Raw genomic sequence first — 18,004 nt, forward strand, 5'->3', positions numbered from 1 at the left:
TATTAAATAATTTCATTAAAATTTTGGTGGTAAAAAATAAAAATGGAGGAAGCAAAGGCTGCGGGTTTTGGATTATTGGAACCGCAGAATATCATAAATGGCATAGAATTGAATCGTTCTCAAAGCATAAAATGGTGAAGCTAAGGTTGAGATTCATTGCACAAAAATAGGCCACCTTCAATAACAAAACAACGTGCTTTCTTACAATTCTTGTAGCTTCATGCACATGGATTTTGGACCTCGTCGTAAAACCAGCGGATACTCAGAAGTGCCTCTTTAATTATCTCTAGTTTTCACTTTCCCTCATGTTAGCTATAATGTTGTCTTCTCTGCATATGATTGTATTAGCTGATTAGCTTGACAACCAACTTGCCTTCTGTCTGAACGTGTGCATCCAAGTACAAACGAAACTAGCTAGTTTTACAAGTTCATGTTGCAAGGTACACGTAGCAAGTTTAAATCCTGAACATACGCCAAATATTTATAGAAAAAATTATATTATTTTTTTGTTCTCCTGGTAAATTATCCCAACTAGGGTGTTCACTAATACGGGTCATTCATGAATTTAAATTGATTCAAATCGATCCGAACAGTTTAGATTGGGTCATTTATGTATTTGGATCAAAACAAAACCAAACTGATTAAAATCGTTCATGTACGAGTTGAGTCATTTATATATTTGGGTCAAAATTAAAACAAACTGATTACAACCATTTGTGTACGGACTCAATCACAAGTTTATATTTATAAATCCGATCAAAATCGAGCTGATAAAATTTTTTAAAGTTGTTTGGTTTAACTTTAAATATTGTTAATATTAAAACTCAAAGTGCTAGATATGTAAGTGTTGATGTTACTCGTGTTGAAAATTCTTATAATATTAAATGAATCAATTTTACTACTTTTAAACATTTGATAATATTATGTTAATTATATTAATATTTGAATGAATCATGATATAAAATAATAATTCTAAGAAATAAAAATCAAATTTAAATAGATAATTTATTAATCCGAACCAAACTAAACTGTTTATTAGAATGAGTTGGGTTTAAAAAAATTTATAAAAATCAAACATGATGAAACTGATCAAATTTAACTAAATTGAATCTGAATTTAATAAAAATTGATCTGAATCGGTCAACAATACCCCTAACCCAATAACAATTTGATACGGTCTAATGAAGTGGCTACTGACACAGAGGATAGTAATGAACTAGGAAATGTCCATCGAGCCATGCACTCGCACGTGATGCCCTTCCGGAGCCCATAAAGAAATGGATCATTCATCGGACTTCAGGCCCATCATCCCTTAAACTTCAACGTGTCATTGCCACAGTTCAACGTACAACACGTATACAATCAAATCAATTAAAAATGGGTAAAAACTAAAAAGAAAAAGTGGTCCTGCATTGAAGGACTAAATTACCCCTGCATAAAACAACAATACTTCATGGGCCAGAGTCTCGGAACGGACAAAGAGGTGGGACCCACGACCCGCGAAGAATTGAAGAGAGAGAATAAAGAAAGGGACATTCATGTCAGGAAAATGACTGATCACTGAAATACAATTGGAGACAAAAGATGAGTCATGAGTGACAATTACATCTCTTTCGGATAAGTCCACCACCTGTTTCCTGGAACCACCACTCCTCTCACTCACTAATCTCACTATTAATCCTTAATTATATTACAGTAGAAATTCTTTAAATTAATATTTAATAAATTAATAAATTTTTTAAAATAATAAATTTGTTTGGCATCAACTTGAATCAATGTAAAAAATTGAAAAATTTGATAAAATAATAAGATAATAATTTTTCGTGAGATCTCTTTATAATTTTTGGTCCCAAGAAGATCATAAATTAATAATTCATAAAAACAGGAAAAAATATATTACCTCTATTGAGATATGATTCAATAGTTGTCTGTTTTTCTTTAAAGTTTAAATCTATTTGGAGCTCATCTTTAACTTGTCTTATTGCATGTGTTATATTTTTGTATTGTATCATAAAGTTGTGAAAAATATTCGATGTCATAGTGTTTCCTTTCGTGTAACAAGTTCCAAAAACACCGTATCATCTTCATCGTCATCTTTTTTTTCAATGATAGTACCCACAATATCTTCGCCGCCATAAATGCTTACTTAAAAACTCTTTAAATTAATAATTATTAATTTATCAATAAATTAATAACTCTCTAAATTAATAAATTTCTCTGGTCCTGATATTATTAATTTATAAAATTTTAACTGTATAGTACTTTTCTACTTTTTTAGTTTTACAAGTTTTCTTTATTTTATTTTATTTTTTAATAATTTGATCCTCTGTTTACTTTTTATGCAAGATCTTCTATTATTTTAGTTGTACAATTTTCATCTGCTTATTAGTTTAATATCTATATTTAATAAAAATAACATAAAAATACAATAATGTTATGTCCGTATAAATGTATTGACATGTAAAATATTACATTAATATTTTTCTTAGATATTAAATGTTAAATTAACAGATAAATTAAAATAGTAGAGAATTAAATTTGTAAAAAAAAAAGAAGTTAAAAAGTAAAACAAAAATACAATTATTTCAATTTCAATAAAAAAATTAATATATTTTTAATTTTCGTATATCAAAAGTGATGTAATTTTAGTCATTGTTAAAATTTACAACACATGTTTCTGGATAAATTTAAGAAATAAAAATATGTTATTAAATAAAAATATATTTGATTTTTTATTTGATATTATCTTAATAATGGAAAGATTTACAAGAAATAGTAGTATTAGTGAATCTAAGTACCACCATTAAAAAACATTCTACAATGATACAAGAAATCTATAATATGGATTAATTAACAAAAAAGATAAGCGCTTAGGTACAAAATGGGGCCCACCAGAAAATGAGTATTATACAGAAAATCATATCCCAAGTGGTTCTCATTTCCTCTATAAATTCCCCCTTCCTCATCTCATTCATTTCACTACTAACGTTTCTTTGAATTGTGCTGTGTTGTGTTGCAAACAAAGAGGAGAAAAATATGAGTTACTTGAACCGTGTTTGGATGGCGGCGACGGTGGCGGTGGCGCAGGGCCACACCGATCCCGGCCACAAGTGCAAGACGGCGCTCACCTCCATCCACCACAACCGGAGCCGCCTCTTCTCCGGCGGATCCCTGTCAGATCTCCGGCCTCTTTCCGGCGTCGTGGGATCTGACGTGGCCGGCTCGGTGGCGGGGAGCTCCGACGTGGAGAATAGGGTGAGGCAAGCCGACGACTCTCTGAGGAAAGTGATGTACTTGAGCTGCTGGGGTCAGGGCTGAACCACACGTGGCGTTATGAACGGTGGAGATTGAAGTGGTGGCCGGAGAAAGTGACCCGGGTCGGGTTCGGATCTGAGTTGACCTGACCGAGTCAGATCGGATGACTCGGTTGGAGAGAAAAACTTGGAATGTTCTGATCTTGTAAATAGGTTATGTGTGGATGTATGTGTACAGAGGATAAAAATAGTTTTTCCCACTCCCGAGTGGATGGAGATGATGAGATCTGAAATTAATAAGAATACCTAAAATTATACAAACTCACTCTGATTCCCTTTTATTAATCGTCAATTTCGGGTAAAATTAAACAAAATACTAGAGATGCCTTTACCAATAATTTCTGAAGTATTGTATTTTTCAGGTCAAGGTTTGAGTTGAAGAAAAGGTCCTTTAAGAAACAGTTTTACAAGGAAAAAATCATTGAGAATGAAGCAATCATGATTGGAATATGAAAATTATATTATTATCTTAAATTCATAAGTTGAACTAAATAAAATTTGAACATATACAGATGCTTCCAAGAATCAGAAGTTGATAAGGCATTTTCCGCCTTGAGTTCATTCAGATCCATAATGATAAAGTTTACACATCTGCTTCCAAGAGTCCCCAAGTACAGCAAAATTTTAGATATGACCCATAGTGGCAAATTTTAGCCAAAACTTTAGATTTTGCGAAGACTCTTCTAACTCGGGCATCAATTAAAACTAGATTAATAATTAAAATGATGATTGATCACTTGTTATTTGAATGCAAGGTGCAGTCTGGGTCTGACTTCCTTGTTTTATTAAGCACAATTTGGTAGAAAGAGAAAGTGAGTATTCCCTAAATAAAAGGGTGCTTTTGATCTTTTTCAATTAAAATTGAAATTACTAAATATTTACGTTGAAGATTAATTGAGGTGAAGTTCTGATTTAATTGAAGAATACGATAAAAACTCTTTAAGGAATTGCATCTTGTATTCAATAGACGAAAGGAAGAACAATATATAGCCAGGAAATTAAATGAACTTATAACCACACAAAAAAATTGTTAACAAAAAAAAAAGAAAAGAACTTTCAAAACCTTCTAGTAACAAAAATAGACAACCGTAAGTTACAACAAGGTACAGGATTTGTGGTGCGTATTGGGGTGTAACAATTTCCTTTGGCAATCAGAAAATTAGAGCCAATGGCATCACAAAAAGGAACAGAAAGTACATTAAACAAGAATATGGATTCAGGCATTCATAACCAAACAACATATTGCAACTAGCAAGGAACTTGGACAATCAATAGTGTCCTATACTACAAAGCAACGTTATTCACACAAGGCAAGCATATTACAACTCATGCAGATGCAGGTAACGAGATACTATTTCTCTGGCTTCCAGAGCTTGGTTTTATCTCCCATGATAGCACATGCTGCTCTTCCTCAGGATTGATGAAAGGCAAAAAAATCTTACGGATCATCAGGTCACCACAAAATGGGCATTCACTAGCTATAGCATCATCCAGTTGTGATCGGAGCTGCTCATAATTTGACATGAGTACATATAATTATTAGTTCAAGTCCATCAAAGTACAAGCATTTGACACCACAGTGTGAAGTTCACAAAGATGCCAACACACAAAAGTAGCTTCTTTCATTCCCAATGAACTTAATAAGTACATATATGCTTGCCTAAAGAGCGATTCCAGCAGCTAAGTACTCCTTTGTCACATTTTGTTTGACGTTTATGGTTTTGGCACAGGAATTAAGAAAAATAATGGTTGTTTTAAACTTCATAAAAACTCTTGTGCAATTTCTTAGCATATCCTGTCTTTCATATTAATTAGATTATCCCTCATCTATACTTTTTTTATTTGCTCACTCTATAGTAAATGGTTAAAGATATTTGATCTGTTTGGATAAATTTCTCCATAAACACTTCTAGTAGAAGAATATTAAAAGAAAAAATGAAATACGTTTCTCTATAAGCTAAAATTTGCTACTGTATAAGTTAAAGATAAGCTTTTGGAGAAACTAATATGAGTGAGCTTCTACAAATTAGCTTATGCATAAATTATTGTTTTAATGTTAAATGTTTAATGTTTCATTGATATTGTAAAATGACAATGAAAATGGAACAAAAAAATTTACTAAAACGTTAAACAAAATAAGACGGAGGGAGGATATAAAAGACCTCTGAATTATTACATGCAGAATTCAAAAGATAATGAATATTTAAAAATCAAAGTTGTCAATAATCACAGCCCATGAAAATAGTAATGGTAGAACAAGAAGAGGAATTTGAAGCCTAAATTTCAATGCAAGAAAAATGTAATATTGAGCAACAAATTTCTGCCGTCACCTACTGATACATGTTACCTGGTGCATGAAAGAAAGTTCTGAACAAACCTTGTCTATAGTGGTCATGCTAGGAATGGACTCCTCTGGAGAAAGGGTACCATTGGATTCTCTCCTTGCTTCACTGCCCATCAAAGAAAGTTGCTTCTGCAGATCCAGTATATACTCAGCCTGCAACATTTCCCAATAGATTCAATCTGAATGACGATATTGGAGGTAATAAGAATATGTTGGTTTGAGGTGGGGACAACATTTTGACGGCATGCAAACAAGGTTCTGACAATTATGACTACACTTAAGAATTAAATTAATGAATACAACTTCTTTAAGATATAAAACTTACAACATTGTCAATTTATGACCAATGTAGTAACCCAAATTTGAGGCTACAAACAGCATTTTCATGCTCGATTACAGTGTATTTGTGTCAGCAACAATCAAAGAAGTTAGGATATCACCCCTCAAAGCTATCCAATTTTTTTATGTTAAACAGCTAAAGATCAGATCATTGTGTCCTTTCAACTTTCTTACATTGGCATCTCACAATCACATCAGTGTTCAACTCATCTGAAACAATGTGCAGTTCATTGGTATTTTTATTTTGAAGCAAAAAACTTATTGGTTTTAATTATTATTATTGCAGATACTGCTGAAAACAATAAACTTTCAAGTAGCATAACGTGAAATAGTCACAATGAGATGACAAATATGAGAAAAAAAGTAGTATATTTACATGGGTCTCAACTGTACAGCGAGTCACATGGACAATCAGGCATTCTGCATGGAAGGCATGTCCACATGGAAAGATATAAAAAGGTGCCATTTGGCCTACTAATGTATAGCCACGGCCCGTGCCAAATTCCCTGCCAGCTGTTAAAATTTTTCGTTGACAAACCTAGGGAGTAAGATTAAAATCATTTCAAATGAGGGGATAAATTCAGCAAACTAAATCAGAAAAACAAAAGCAGATAGATCTTTTAATATATATATATATATATATATATATACAGTCATGTCATAGAGATTCAACAAAGTTTTACGTTGACTGTCGAAAGCCTAACACAACCCTCTCCTTTTATCCGGGCTTGGGACCGGCTAAGAATAGCAAAGCTAACCTAGGCAGGATTATATATATATATACAGTACGCAACTAAAAAGTAAACAACTGCACAATTTAAAAACTGCAGGTGCAGTTTTTTCAAACATATATCAGGAAGGGCAATACCCCACACTCCTCATCTCGATCAATAATAGTGCATCTTTGAGCAAGTGCACTGATATCATTTCTGATGTTGTCAGCACCATGGGTTGCATCATTCATCTCTTCCTTCAGCTGTTCAATTTGCTTATTGTAATCCTCCAATGATGAGCAGATAGCCTCCTGCATAAATTTAGATATTCACCAATGGAAGTTTAAGAAAACCAATTACAATTACCCAAAACAAGTAGACAAATGACTTCACATGAGATTTCTTTAGTTAATATTCCAAAAAGAAGCCAGTATATTATATCTAAATTTCAACAGGTAATAATAATAATAATAATAATAAAACAATTGAACTTGTAAGCATCACTAGATAAGATTATCAGAGTTGAAAATTGTCGATCAACATGGCAAAAACAAAGCAAAAATAACTGTACCTTGAAGTCGTCAATCAGGGCAAAATCTGGAAAGAATGGTAATATATCCTCTATCTTTAGCAGGCCATCAGTTTCTTTAAGAAATGCAATTGCCTTCCTTATGTTTTCCCTCTTAGTTCCTTTTTCTTGTTCAACAACATGCTTGGCAATCATGAGCCAAAGCTTCTTTCTCAAATCCTCATCATCTTCAACCTTATCAGCTTCGGCCATAGCAAGCTCTGAATCAATCTAATACAGAAAAGTGATTTAGCATGAAAGAATCAATCTTAAAAAATGAAAAAAAAAATCCCTTCAAAATATTTAAAGGCTTATTCTTATTTCGTTGTTAGGATGTCAAATTATTTAAGATTTAAAAAACTTCTAACTGGATATGTTGTACTTCTTTTTCAAAAACGTGGCTCTGAGAGAACTATATATTATACAAGAACACTTACTTATTCTAGCCACAGTGGAGAAAGGGATGAGAAGAGAAGAAAAATCCCCAGAGGAATGTACTTTTGGGCCTTATTTATGAATTATTCCTTAAGACTTCTAATGCATAAAGAATAAAACATGTGTTAAAATTGGTTGCTCTTGCAGCATCCCCATAAGATATGACTACAAGTGAAAAATATCACCAATGAAGAACATTCGTAAAGCAAGTATTTCTAATTAAGATGCACCATTTTTTGTATTGAAGCAGTGGTAAAGTTGGAACACAACAATCATCATATTAGTCTCACCTGTAAGGCAAGAGCAACTGCTTCTTCATGCATTGACATCATACTGTATATATGAACACATGCACGCATTCGTTTTTCCTTGAGGCAAAGACGCAAGGCGTATTTAGGATCGTAGAAGAACTCAGGACCATTTTCTGGTCCTTTCCCAAATTTGCTTTGTAGGAAACGTAGAAGTGAACTATCATCTTCCTGAGTAATAAAAAAATAGAACAAATACATAAATAGGCTCTATTTTCAACATCATACAGATCCAGGAAGTCGTAAATTCCTTCATATCTAGTCAAGAAATGAGACAACTTTAAGACTCAATCAAACCTCAATTGATTTGTCAAAGAAAAGTCACACGTTAGAATTTCCATAAAATATTTCCCTGGAGGCTCGTGTTCAATTTACATTTACAATTTAGATCCCAATCACCTGATGTCAGTTTTAATGAAGGACAAACATACAATGAAGAATATGATCTTTGTCTTCATACAAGAGTGGAAAAACAGACAATTTGATTTGATCCTAGGAGATTCAAATATGCTTAAATTGCAGTACGAATCTGTCATTTCAGTTTTGATCAATGGCACTATACAGTAAAGAGGAGCTATTGTTTATGTATATGAGAAGTGAAAAAACAAGTAAATTGATGTTAAATAGTTTAAAGGTGTAAGATGCATAGCATGGACTAAGCAGAGATTACCAATTCCTTATGAAAATTTCACAAGCATGGATGATTGATATATCATCCATTTGTTCACATGCAGGTACACATAACATACGTTCTATACATAAATATAGATGATATCATAATACAATAGGAATGTGAAACACCCTTTATAATCACCACATCAGAAGTGCATGATCATGGATTATAAAGCAAGCCACACAACCTGTTTTGCATATAAAGAAAGTAGCAGGTTATGAATTCCAGGATTTTCATTATGTAATCGATGAACACAATATTCAAGATATTTAATGACTTCGTGTGTCTCATTCCTGCATGTGAAAACAGTTGACATAAATGAACTTAAAATTCCAAAACAAAATATCAATAAATTTACGAAATCTGTCACAAGGGAGACACTGAGAACACACAAAATAAATAAATAAATAAATAAATCGGTGAACACAATTCTGACTGAAACATTTAACTGATTGAAAATGCAAATACAAATACGGAGTACTTTGCATGTGGTTCACTTGAATAACGCATCATTGCAGGAATCAGTTTCCTTGGGTTCAGATTCTTTGTAGTCATCCACGATTCAACAGTTTCATATGCATCAAGGGCAACAAGGTCTGGAGCAAACTTATACTGCATAGGACAGTCAATATAGTCTATTACATGTAATATTTCTCAAAAAAGATTGTGAGGCTACAGTCCCAAATAGATTATCACATGATTCACATCCCAAATCCTAAATGTTGAATCATACCTGAAGATCTATAGGCACAGAAGGTTTCTGAAGCACTTCCAATGCTTTTTTTGCTTCTCCTTGCTTGAAAAAAAACACAGAAAGTAAGAGCAATGAAAAGGATATATAACCAAAATGACATGGAACATAAGTGGAATCAGGGCACCTGAATGTAATGGTGAACTACAATCTCATACTGCCCTTTTAAGCTAGCAAAATATACCAATTCTTCAACCCTTCCATAACTGTAGAAAATTGCAAAAAGCAAAATTATATAAGATTAATCTCTGTATAATATATTACTAGCTCTGGTAAAAAAAAATCACAAGGAAATAAACCACTAAGTAAATTGGAGTGCTACTTCTGTTTGGATTGATATGATAAACAATAAAATATTATGTTATTGTGCAAGGGACTTGGGTGTCCCACATCAAGTAGTATGGGATACTCAATGGAGTACTTAAGTGGTTTGGTTCTCCCCCTTAACAGCTGGTTTTAAGGGAGGGTCTTCTAAGTGTTTGGATGCTTATCAATTGGTATCGGAGTTGGTTGCCAAAGGAGGGACTGACCAGAAAGACTGATGAAACATCAATACATCATAGAGTGCAAAGCCACTGGGACATTGACTCTTAGGAGTGGGGCTATGATAGGGACTAGGGTATTATGGGGTCCCTAAGTCCCACATCGAGTAATATGGGATGCTCGGTGGCATACTTAAGTGGCTTGGTTCTCCCCCTGTTGACAACTAGCTTATAAGGTAGGGTTCCCAAGTGCTTGTGTGCTTATCATGTTGAAAGACAAAATTAGTGAGTTCTACTCACAATAAATAACATTTGACAACTTATATATACTGATGTAATACAGAAGATCTAGACATAATAAAAAGTTTTATGGCCACGAGACAAATTTTCAATCCAAAGTAGATTTTACGATCCTATAAAAAGTTCATCACTGGTGTAAAATTAAATTTGATTTACATTGCTGTCAATGGACTCTAACCCATACACATCATAATTCATACCAAGAAACTACACCTTTTTTTATTGTTCATAAAATGTAACACATTCTGCAAAATGACACCAATATGACTAACACATGTAATGGATGTGAAATTGAAAAGCTGCAATACCAGATCAAGGCAGAGGGATGGAGTCATCACCACTGAACCTAGGTGGCTAATAACTAATATATTAATCTTGTCATCTTCAAACTTTGTAGACGCAAAGGGTCTCCTCATTTTAGAAAAGTTTCCTCTTGAATAAATTATTATGATAACTAAATTTTTAAAATCTCAAAAAACTACAAAACTAATCAACACAAACAAACATGGATCTGGACCCTCCACTCTGCCCACGAAAGCACATCCATTATTTTTCCTGCATTTTTTGTTGAATTTAACTGTATAAGAAATAACTTGTGCTTGAGAGAATTTCGTATACACAAACTACCAGAATTTTATAAATAAAATTGAAGAAAACAGGTATGCACCAAGAATTAATGTCCAGCCAAAAAACATTCAGCAGGCATATCAAGAATCAACTACTACCTTTCTAAAAGTTTCATTGTAGTCGTTTCATCCAATACATCTTTGTTGTCACTGAGAAAAGTACAAAACTCTTTAATAATTGATTGGTACTCTAAATTGTTATTCTCTGATGCAAAGTCATCTTCCAAGAGCAGTCGATTTATCTAAAAGATCAAGATAGAAAACCCAAATTAATTTGCATGCAAAAAATATCTATAAACTCACAGGATAAATATTAAAGAAAACAACTGAAGTAGTCATTTAATTGCCTAAAGCCATAGAAAAGTATCAGAAATTGCTCCCTAGCTCTACCCATCTTTTCAACAACAAAAAATCTAAAGCATAAATGAGTATCAGCATTGTTGATTTACTATCATGTGTTTGGTTGGATTAATGTTGTGAACACATGTATATTCGTTTTTTCATGTCAAATCAATTTTAAAGCGTGAAAGATATATATAGTAGTTGTGGGTTGCGATATATTGTTGTACAACACGAAACCAAACACCCACCAAGCATTGGTAACGCAAATCGGTTATTTCACACAGAAGGTCAGGGTTTGTTGCTTTTCATACAAACATGTTTATATTTAACTTCCACTACATGCTTAAGCAGTTCATAATGGTTTTCTTATTGATAACTGCTAAATATGAATTATTTTTTATAATAAAAATATATTGAAAATATCTTTAAAAATATTTATTTAGCAATTATTTTTTGCTTAAATGATAGGAATTAATATTTTTTTTATTTATAACTTGCAGATATGAAAAGGAAGGATTAAAATAAAAAAGATCCAGAAAATATTAAAAATATAAATAAGAAAGATTTTTTGCATCAAGCTCAAGTCCACTCCAGCAACTACAAAAAGGGAGTAAAGCCAAGGAGAAAAGACACACTGAATCTCAGAGCACTCTAATACACACCTAAAGCCTGAGAACTCTCCCTTAGGGAATTCTTTCTTCTCTTTCATTATTTTCTATTCCCTTTTTTCATCTCTTCTCCTCCATCAGTTCTTATACCTCTTTGCTAGTGTAAGGTCCCTTATAGCTATGAGAGGCTAAACCCTTAGTTAGGGTTTGACAGGCCTAAAAAGTCAAAAGATGTATTGTACACTTCATATTTATCAATGCAAACAGGTGTTTTCTTTCCTATTTTCCTTTCTTACTTTTAATTTCATGCATCATTCATCCTTACATCATCTTTAGGCGTTAGGTGCTCGACAGAGGGTAGTCCTTAATAGAAAAACAAGGAAAGTTTTGCATACATCTGTTTTAGAAATTAGTCGCTCAATAGGAGATAATTTCTAATAGAACTAAAAGGAAGGGGTATCTTAATAAAATCATTGTTAGACATAGAGTGATTGCATTATGCCCATGCATCAAAGCAAGCATCTAGAATTAGAATTTCATGCATTTTATCTATTGACTCTTTGCAAAGCCATTTGGGAGATAGATAAGTAAAATAGGCTTGTCATCAAGAGACATCAAGGACAAGTATTCTAATAGATGTGGGTAGGATAAATTCACCTGATTGATAGAGAAAAATCACAAATAATACATCTTAGGCAAATAAGGCATGCTAGGTCCTAACATTCTCATTCCATTGAATTCCATGTTATTTCTTTTGTTATCTATTAATAGTTATTATTTTATACTCTATTCTTTTAAAGTTATCTTATATATCTTATTTTATTTTTTTCTCTTATAAATTGAAAATTATCCAACACAAATATAAAACAAAGTCCCTGTGGAAATCGACACTCGGACTTCCGAGTTTTTATTACTTGGACATTTGATAAACTTGTCAACGAGTTAACACTTATCACACTTACAGACGGGATCATTGTTTTCTTATTCTTTGTTTGTTTCAGTATTTAGCTTATGGCATGAGGGAACTATCCTTGGCAGTTTTTGCTCTTCATTTCTGTTACTCAAATATGATACTTTAAATTTTCATTGTCTCTTTTTCTTATTATTGGAAAAAATCCAAATCCCACATCGGCTAGAGATAGTGCCAAGATATAATATATAAGTAAGGAACAATCCTTACCCTATGAGCTAGCTTTTGGGGTTGAGTTAGGCTCAAACCCACATTCTTAGACCTATCACTTACTCTTCATGAACCATGTACAAATAAGTGAAACAATAAGAGTTTGTGGAAAACATGGTTCTTTTAGAACATATACAGAAATAAGCACCATTCTAGTTTAAATTTGGATATAACTATATAAGGTTTGTCATGCCATTGTTCATAGAAAATGAGATAAAGAAATAAAAATAGGAAACTAAATTTCCTTCCAAGTGTCAAGAATGTAGAACCTTATCCAAGTATAATTCAGTTGTCCAGGTGGATATCATTGTTATTTGACATTTGTCACTCTTTTCTAAATTATCAAGCTTCCGCAGTACGAAAGTTCTCAAAGCATCCTACAAAAAGAAAGAAACTAGTGAATTTGTATAAGCATGAGTCAAATGTAAAATCCAAGAATTTAAAAATTAAATTCAAGATTAACCAATTCAAATCAGTTTGCATATGCCCACATAGGAAAGCAATAACTCTAAAGATTAAATGCACATAAGAAAATTCTAAGATACAACATAAATTTACCATTTATCAAACTTATAAATAAGTTTTAGAAGCAAAAGAAGAATGAAATAGAGAAGAGTACATGTGAAAAGATTTTCTTCTTGAAAAACAAAATTACAGCATAAGCTCTTCAAGAAATTCACACATTGACAAACATTGCAGCCATATAATTCTTATTTAAAGACCAGCAACATGAAAAGTACCTGTTCACCAATACTAATGAACTTCAAAGTGACCTCTTCAAATGATAAAATATAATTGATCTGCAAATCATATTCCTGTCAGATTTTTTTTCTTTTGGATTATCAAAACAAATTCGTGTTACTACTTTTGACAGCATGATATGCACATTGATTCAGTAAAAAACACTCACAATTATCACCAAATTCTCAAAATTGAGCACTGTATATAAAGATGATGCTGTGAAAAAATTCTACACCTCCAAAGTTCAATTTATAAACAGAACTCATCTAAAATATTCAGTGGCCTATCTTCAGGGAGTGATGTTTCTTTAATGAAAAAGTCATGACAGTTTTACGCATGGATCTCCCAGTTTGAAGAAGATTCATTAGGAAAAGATGCATAATAATATCTATGCATAATTTTCAGTATAATTGGACCAGGATTTGGTAGTGTACTAGTGTTAAAAGTTTATAGGCATGAGAGTCCAGTTCACCACTAAATATATATTAATCAAAATCACAAGGGGCAGCACAATTACTTTTAAGTAATCAAGTGTCACAAAAGCAAAGGAAGTTCCTGCATAAATATAACAAACTAAAGATACCAAAATAGTGAACTTAAAAAGAAGATTTACTTTGGCATAGAAAGAAGCAGCTCTTAAATAATCTTTAAAAGAAAACGCAGCTTCAGCCTGCACCACAAATTATTCCAATCAAACACCAAACTACAGTCTTGTAGCAAATATAAAATACATGAATTTATGTTACAAACTATTTCATGGGCGGCACAATAAAGCAAGTGAACAGTACCTGGACTAAATATACTTGGTCCCTTTGAAAAGGGTCACGGCAGTTTGCTAAAGCAGCAGCATATTCATTCATGTCAAGATATACTTTCCACATATCTTGGCCTTCATCATTGATAGACACCTACTAAAATATTAAATACAGTAGAAGCAGCAGCAGTAGCAGCAATTACAACCAAGCCAGTTAGATCCACAATTCAGAAGGCTGCAGCATTCAAAGAACACAAACCTGAAAGATGGAGTTTTGATCATATGCATAAAACAAACCAGCCGTGGCATCACTACACAATCCTATAATACCCTTAGAGGCTGAATCAGAAGTTTGATCAAACTGAAGTTCCTCAATGATCTTCTCGCTAATTCTGTTTACAACCTATAAATGTTCAAATAATTTAGCTAGCATGGATAAAACTCTTTAAAATTTAGATCGCGCATGGCACAGACACTATGATGTAAACAAAACTATGATATATAAGTGCATACACACCTTGACCTTATTCCCTAAAAGCAACAAGAAATGGAATTCAGACAAAGCCATTGAACTTGGTTTAACTACTTCAGCTCCTTCAGACAATTTGGAGTAGTCCAAAAGAGCCTTATTCTCAATAAAATTTTCATTTCCACTTGAAGAGCTGTCAAAAGTGTGAGAAAGGTGAATATGGAAGGATTCACAAAACAACAATAAGAACCATTCATGAAGCACATATAGCATGTTATAAAATGACTAATGAGGTTTGCAGAATCATGACCCACATAGCAAACATGATCTGAATCAATATCTATTATTGATGAAACAGACAACAAAGTCAAGTAATTCTCTACTACCTTTGTTGTCCTCCAAAATTTAAGCCACCATGGTACATACCAGCACCAGAAAGCCATGCAAAATGTACAGCTCTTCGTTGCTTGATGAAAAAATGCAACTCACTGGAAGATACCCAATAAAATGAAATCTTAGAAGGGATAGATCATATACAAACAACAAATGTGAAAGTCTGTAAAAAATAAAGCAATTTTCAGCTTTTAGACCACTTACATTTTATGTAGAATGTTCCCATGAAATAACAGTAGTAGTATTATTTTAGAGAGAGGGAGAGTACTTGCCTGTTTGCTATGTCACCAGGAAGTTCCATAAAATGCACCGTACGATCTAAATAACCTGAAAAAACAGTCTAAATTTGTATAACAATCAGTAAAAATTAAACTTTAGAATATAATGAAGGGTATAATGTAAAAGGATAGAGCCCAAGATTAATCTTCAATAATGTGATAGAACAAGGACATCGTGTTTTAGAACATATAACGGTAATTACCTGTTCATATATATTATATTACATTTTTTTAATACTAAAAATGGAAGTATGGATATGTTACTCAAATATCAAAACATAAAGGGAAAAAAAAAACAAAAATGTGGAAATTTATATTATTTAACTTACTTCCAGTGAAAGAGTAAAGCCGAGTAGGAGTAACAGCCATCACATAGTATCTAGTCCCATTTATCATGCTAGCTGTTTCCATCTGAGCAAAATGGACAAGAACCAGAACAGAAATTGAATGCCTTATTCGCATTTGGGACAAAAAAACAGACTCTAAATTCCTCAAAAATGGGATGAAACCATAGACATTATCTTGAAAAAAGAACCTATAACAGTAAACAGACAAACGATATACCTGCAAACCCATAAAAGCTTCTTGAAGTTCTGTTAATTCAAAGAGAAACTTGATATACTTCTCTTTCTTGTCCTTCTCATCCACAGCCAACTCATGAAGTTGACCATTTTCTGTCCCAAGAATGACTTCCTTTGTGGAAACTGTATTTTAAAAAGTTTAATCAAAACCTCAAGCTGAAGAATATGTGAAAGTCTTTGTTGTAAATAAATCAACAAGCAATGGGCAAAAGTCAAATAAGTGATCAAAAACTACCTTCAGTTATCTGCTGCTTGTTCCATGCAACGGCATTTACAACAAGACCTTTCAGCTTGCTCAAAATTCGTGGCTTGGTCCATTTGGCATGAGTATAGAAAGTTTCAGCTCCTCCAGGACCAACTACAGTGGCAATACAGTGACTCCCTCCAGGATCAACAAAAACCCTATGGATTGACTGGTCCCCAGGACGACCCACGGAGAGATCAATCTCTACACTCCAAACAGACAAGTTATCAGACTTCCATCAATCCTATTGAAGAAGCAGGATATCAAAGCACAAGAGACAACTCCAAATCCCAGCATAAGCTCGAGTATACACCACCATCAACAACCCTAAAACGAATCATTAAAAAAGTGACCCTATTCTATATCTATGTTAAATTACAATCAAACCCCCAAATTTGACATTCAAAATGTAAAGGTTACTGAATTTGAAATACCCATATCAATGGGATGTCAAATGACAATTCATTTCTACCATTTAAAAATCAATGGAAATTGGAAAGTGCGTATCCAAGGAATAGAAAGCTGAAAAATTATTTGAAACTTCACCATTTGAATTGCCAACCCCAAAATCATGCCTGACGACCCATCCTCTGCTGGTTCCAATCACAATGACATCATTTCCAGCAGCCATGCAAGTGATAACTCCACGCCCTTTTGCAGCATATCGTTCAAGAAGGTCCACTGTGAATACCTGCCTCCCTTGATCCATCTATCAATCTTTTTATGTGAAGAAAAAATGGTCAGTAACTGGAAATTAATAAGATAAATAGAAGTATTTGAGTTTCGAAAAAAGGAGCTCACTTGATTATTGAAAGAATAAAATTGGTTTCACAAGGGAACTCGAGCTTGAACAATGGGAGCACACTAACAACACTTGTTCTTTCTATGCGATTTAAAACATTAATAATTAATGATTAACAATCTTCATATTTTTCTGATCTGATTCCATCTAGCACAAAATTACCAAAATTTCATATAGTTTTTTTCTTTTATAAATATGAAAATGAAGACAATGTTTTTAAAAAAGAAAATGTATATATCACAACATGGAATGTTGTTGAACTTGGTGAGGTGATCGACTGAGTTCAGATAATGGTAAAAAAATTATAAGACAAGCTAACAAAATTCAAGATGCCCACACTCCAAATTTCAAATGATCACACAAGCACCTTGAGTGAATAACTAAGTAGTTCTAAACTCAGATAAAAAAGTAAGGACTAAAATTAACTTCAAGAAAACTTGGCATCAGAAATCAATTTACTTTCAAAAAAACACTACAAAATTTTGAATCGGATTCGGACCTGATGCTATAAGCTTGAAAAAAATTGAATCAGACCTTAATACATCAATTTTGAATGCAAAACAAAAAACAAATAAAAAGGAAAAAGAGTTGCCGTTGGAAAATCCACCACGTCGAGCTTTGTCTCCGAATGAAAGAGTAGGAATTTCCGTTGGCGTTGGACGTGCTCTTCTTCTCCACACCCAATTTGCTGAAACAATGGCACCTTTCGAGTTTTTTTTATAAAGGGGCCTTTTTGTAAAAAAAAAAAACATTAACTTT

At 33.0% G+C, this 18,004-nt stretch overlaps 2 protein-coding genes across 6 annotated transcripts; one reads left to right on the forward strand and one right to left on the reverse strand.

The window, feature by feature from the left end:
* Positions 1–2,868: 2,868 nt before the first annotated feature.
* On the forward strand, positions 2,869–3,579 carry LOC114378455. Its single transcript, XM_028337049.1, has one exon. It carries the CDS (start codon positions 3,037–3,039, stop codon positions 3,316–3,318), a length of 282 nt encoding a protein of 93 aa, XP_028192850.1. The 5' UTR covers positions 2,869–3,036; the 3' UTR covers positions 3,319–3,579.
* Positions 3,580–4,359: 780 nt separating this feature from the next.
* On the reverse strand, positions 4,360–17,935 carry LOC114378453 (vacuolar sorting protein 18-like). 5 transcript variants are annotated; one of them, XM_028337046.1, is made up of 25 exons: positions 17,853–17,935; positions 17,245–17,326; positions 16,990–17,160; positions 16,435–16,647; positions 16,183–16,322; positions 15,948–16,029; positions 15,613–15,667; positions 15,334–15,435; positions 14,996–15,140; positions 14,738–14,881; positions 14,513–14,632; positions 14,338–14,394; positions 13,724–13,783; positions 13,253–13,360; positions 10,953–11,095; positions 9,573–9,651; positions 9,428–9,490; positions 9,176–9,306; positions 8,882–8,987; positions 8,004–8,192; positions 7,282–7,509; positions 6,866–7,021; positions 6,374–6,535; positions 5,692–5,811; positions 4,360–4,820 (listed from the first exon to the last, which is right to left on the reverse strand). In XM_028337046.1, exons 3-25 carry the CDS (start codon positions 17,150–17,152, stop codon positions 4,641–4,643), a joined length of 2,946 nt encoding a protein of 981 aa, XP_028192847.1. In that variant the 5' UTR covers positions 17,153–17,160; positions 17,245–17,326; positions 17,853–17,935; the 3' UTR covers positions 4,360–4,640. The 5 variants fall into 5 exon arrangements, with proteins under 5 accessions (XP_028192847.1, XP_028192846.1, XP_028192849.1 ...); XM_028337045.1 differs by having other exon boundaries at positions 16,990–17,326; XM_028337048.1 differs by lacking the exon at positions 17,245–17,326 and having other exon boundaries at positions 17,853–17,933.
* Positions 17,936–18,004: the final 69 nt, after the last annotated feature.

Source organism: Glycine soja, chromosome 12, assembly GCF_004193775.1.
Source record: "Glycine soja cultivar W05 chromosome 12, ASM419377v2, whole genome shotgun sequence".
In the NCBI taxonomy this organism is placed as follows: domain Eukaryota; kingdom Viridiplantae; phylum Streptophyta; class Magnoliopsida; order Fabales; family Fabaceae; genus Glycine; species Glycine soja.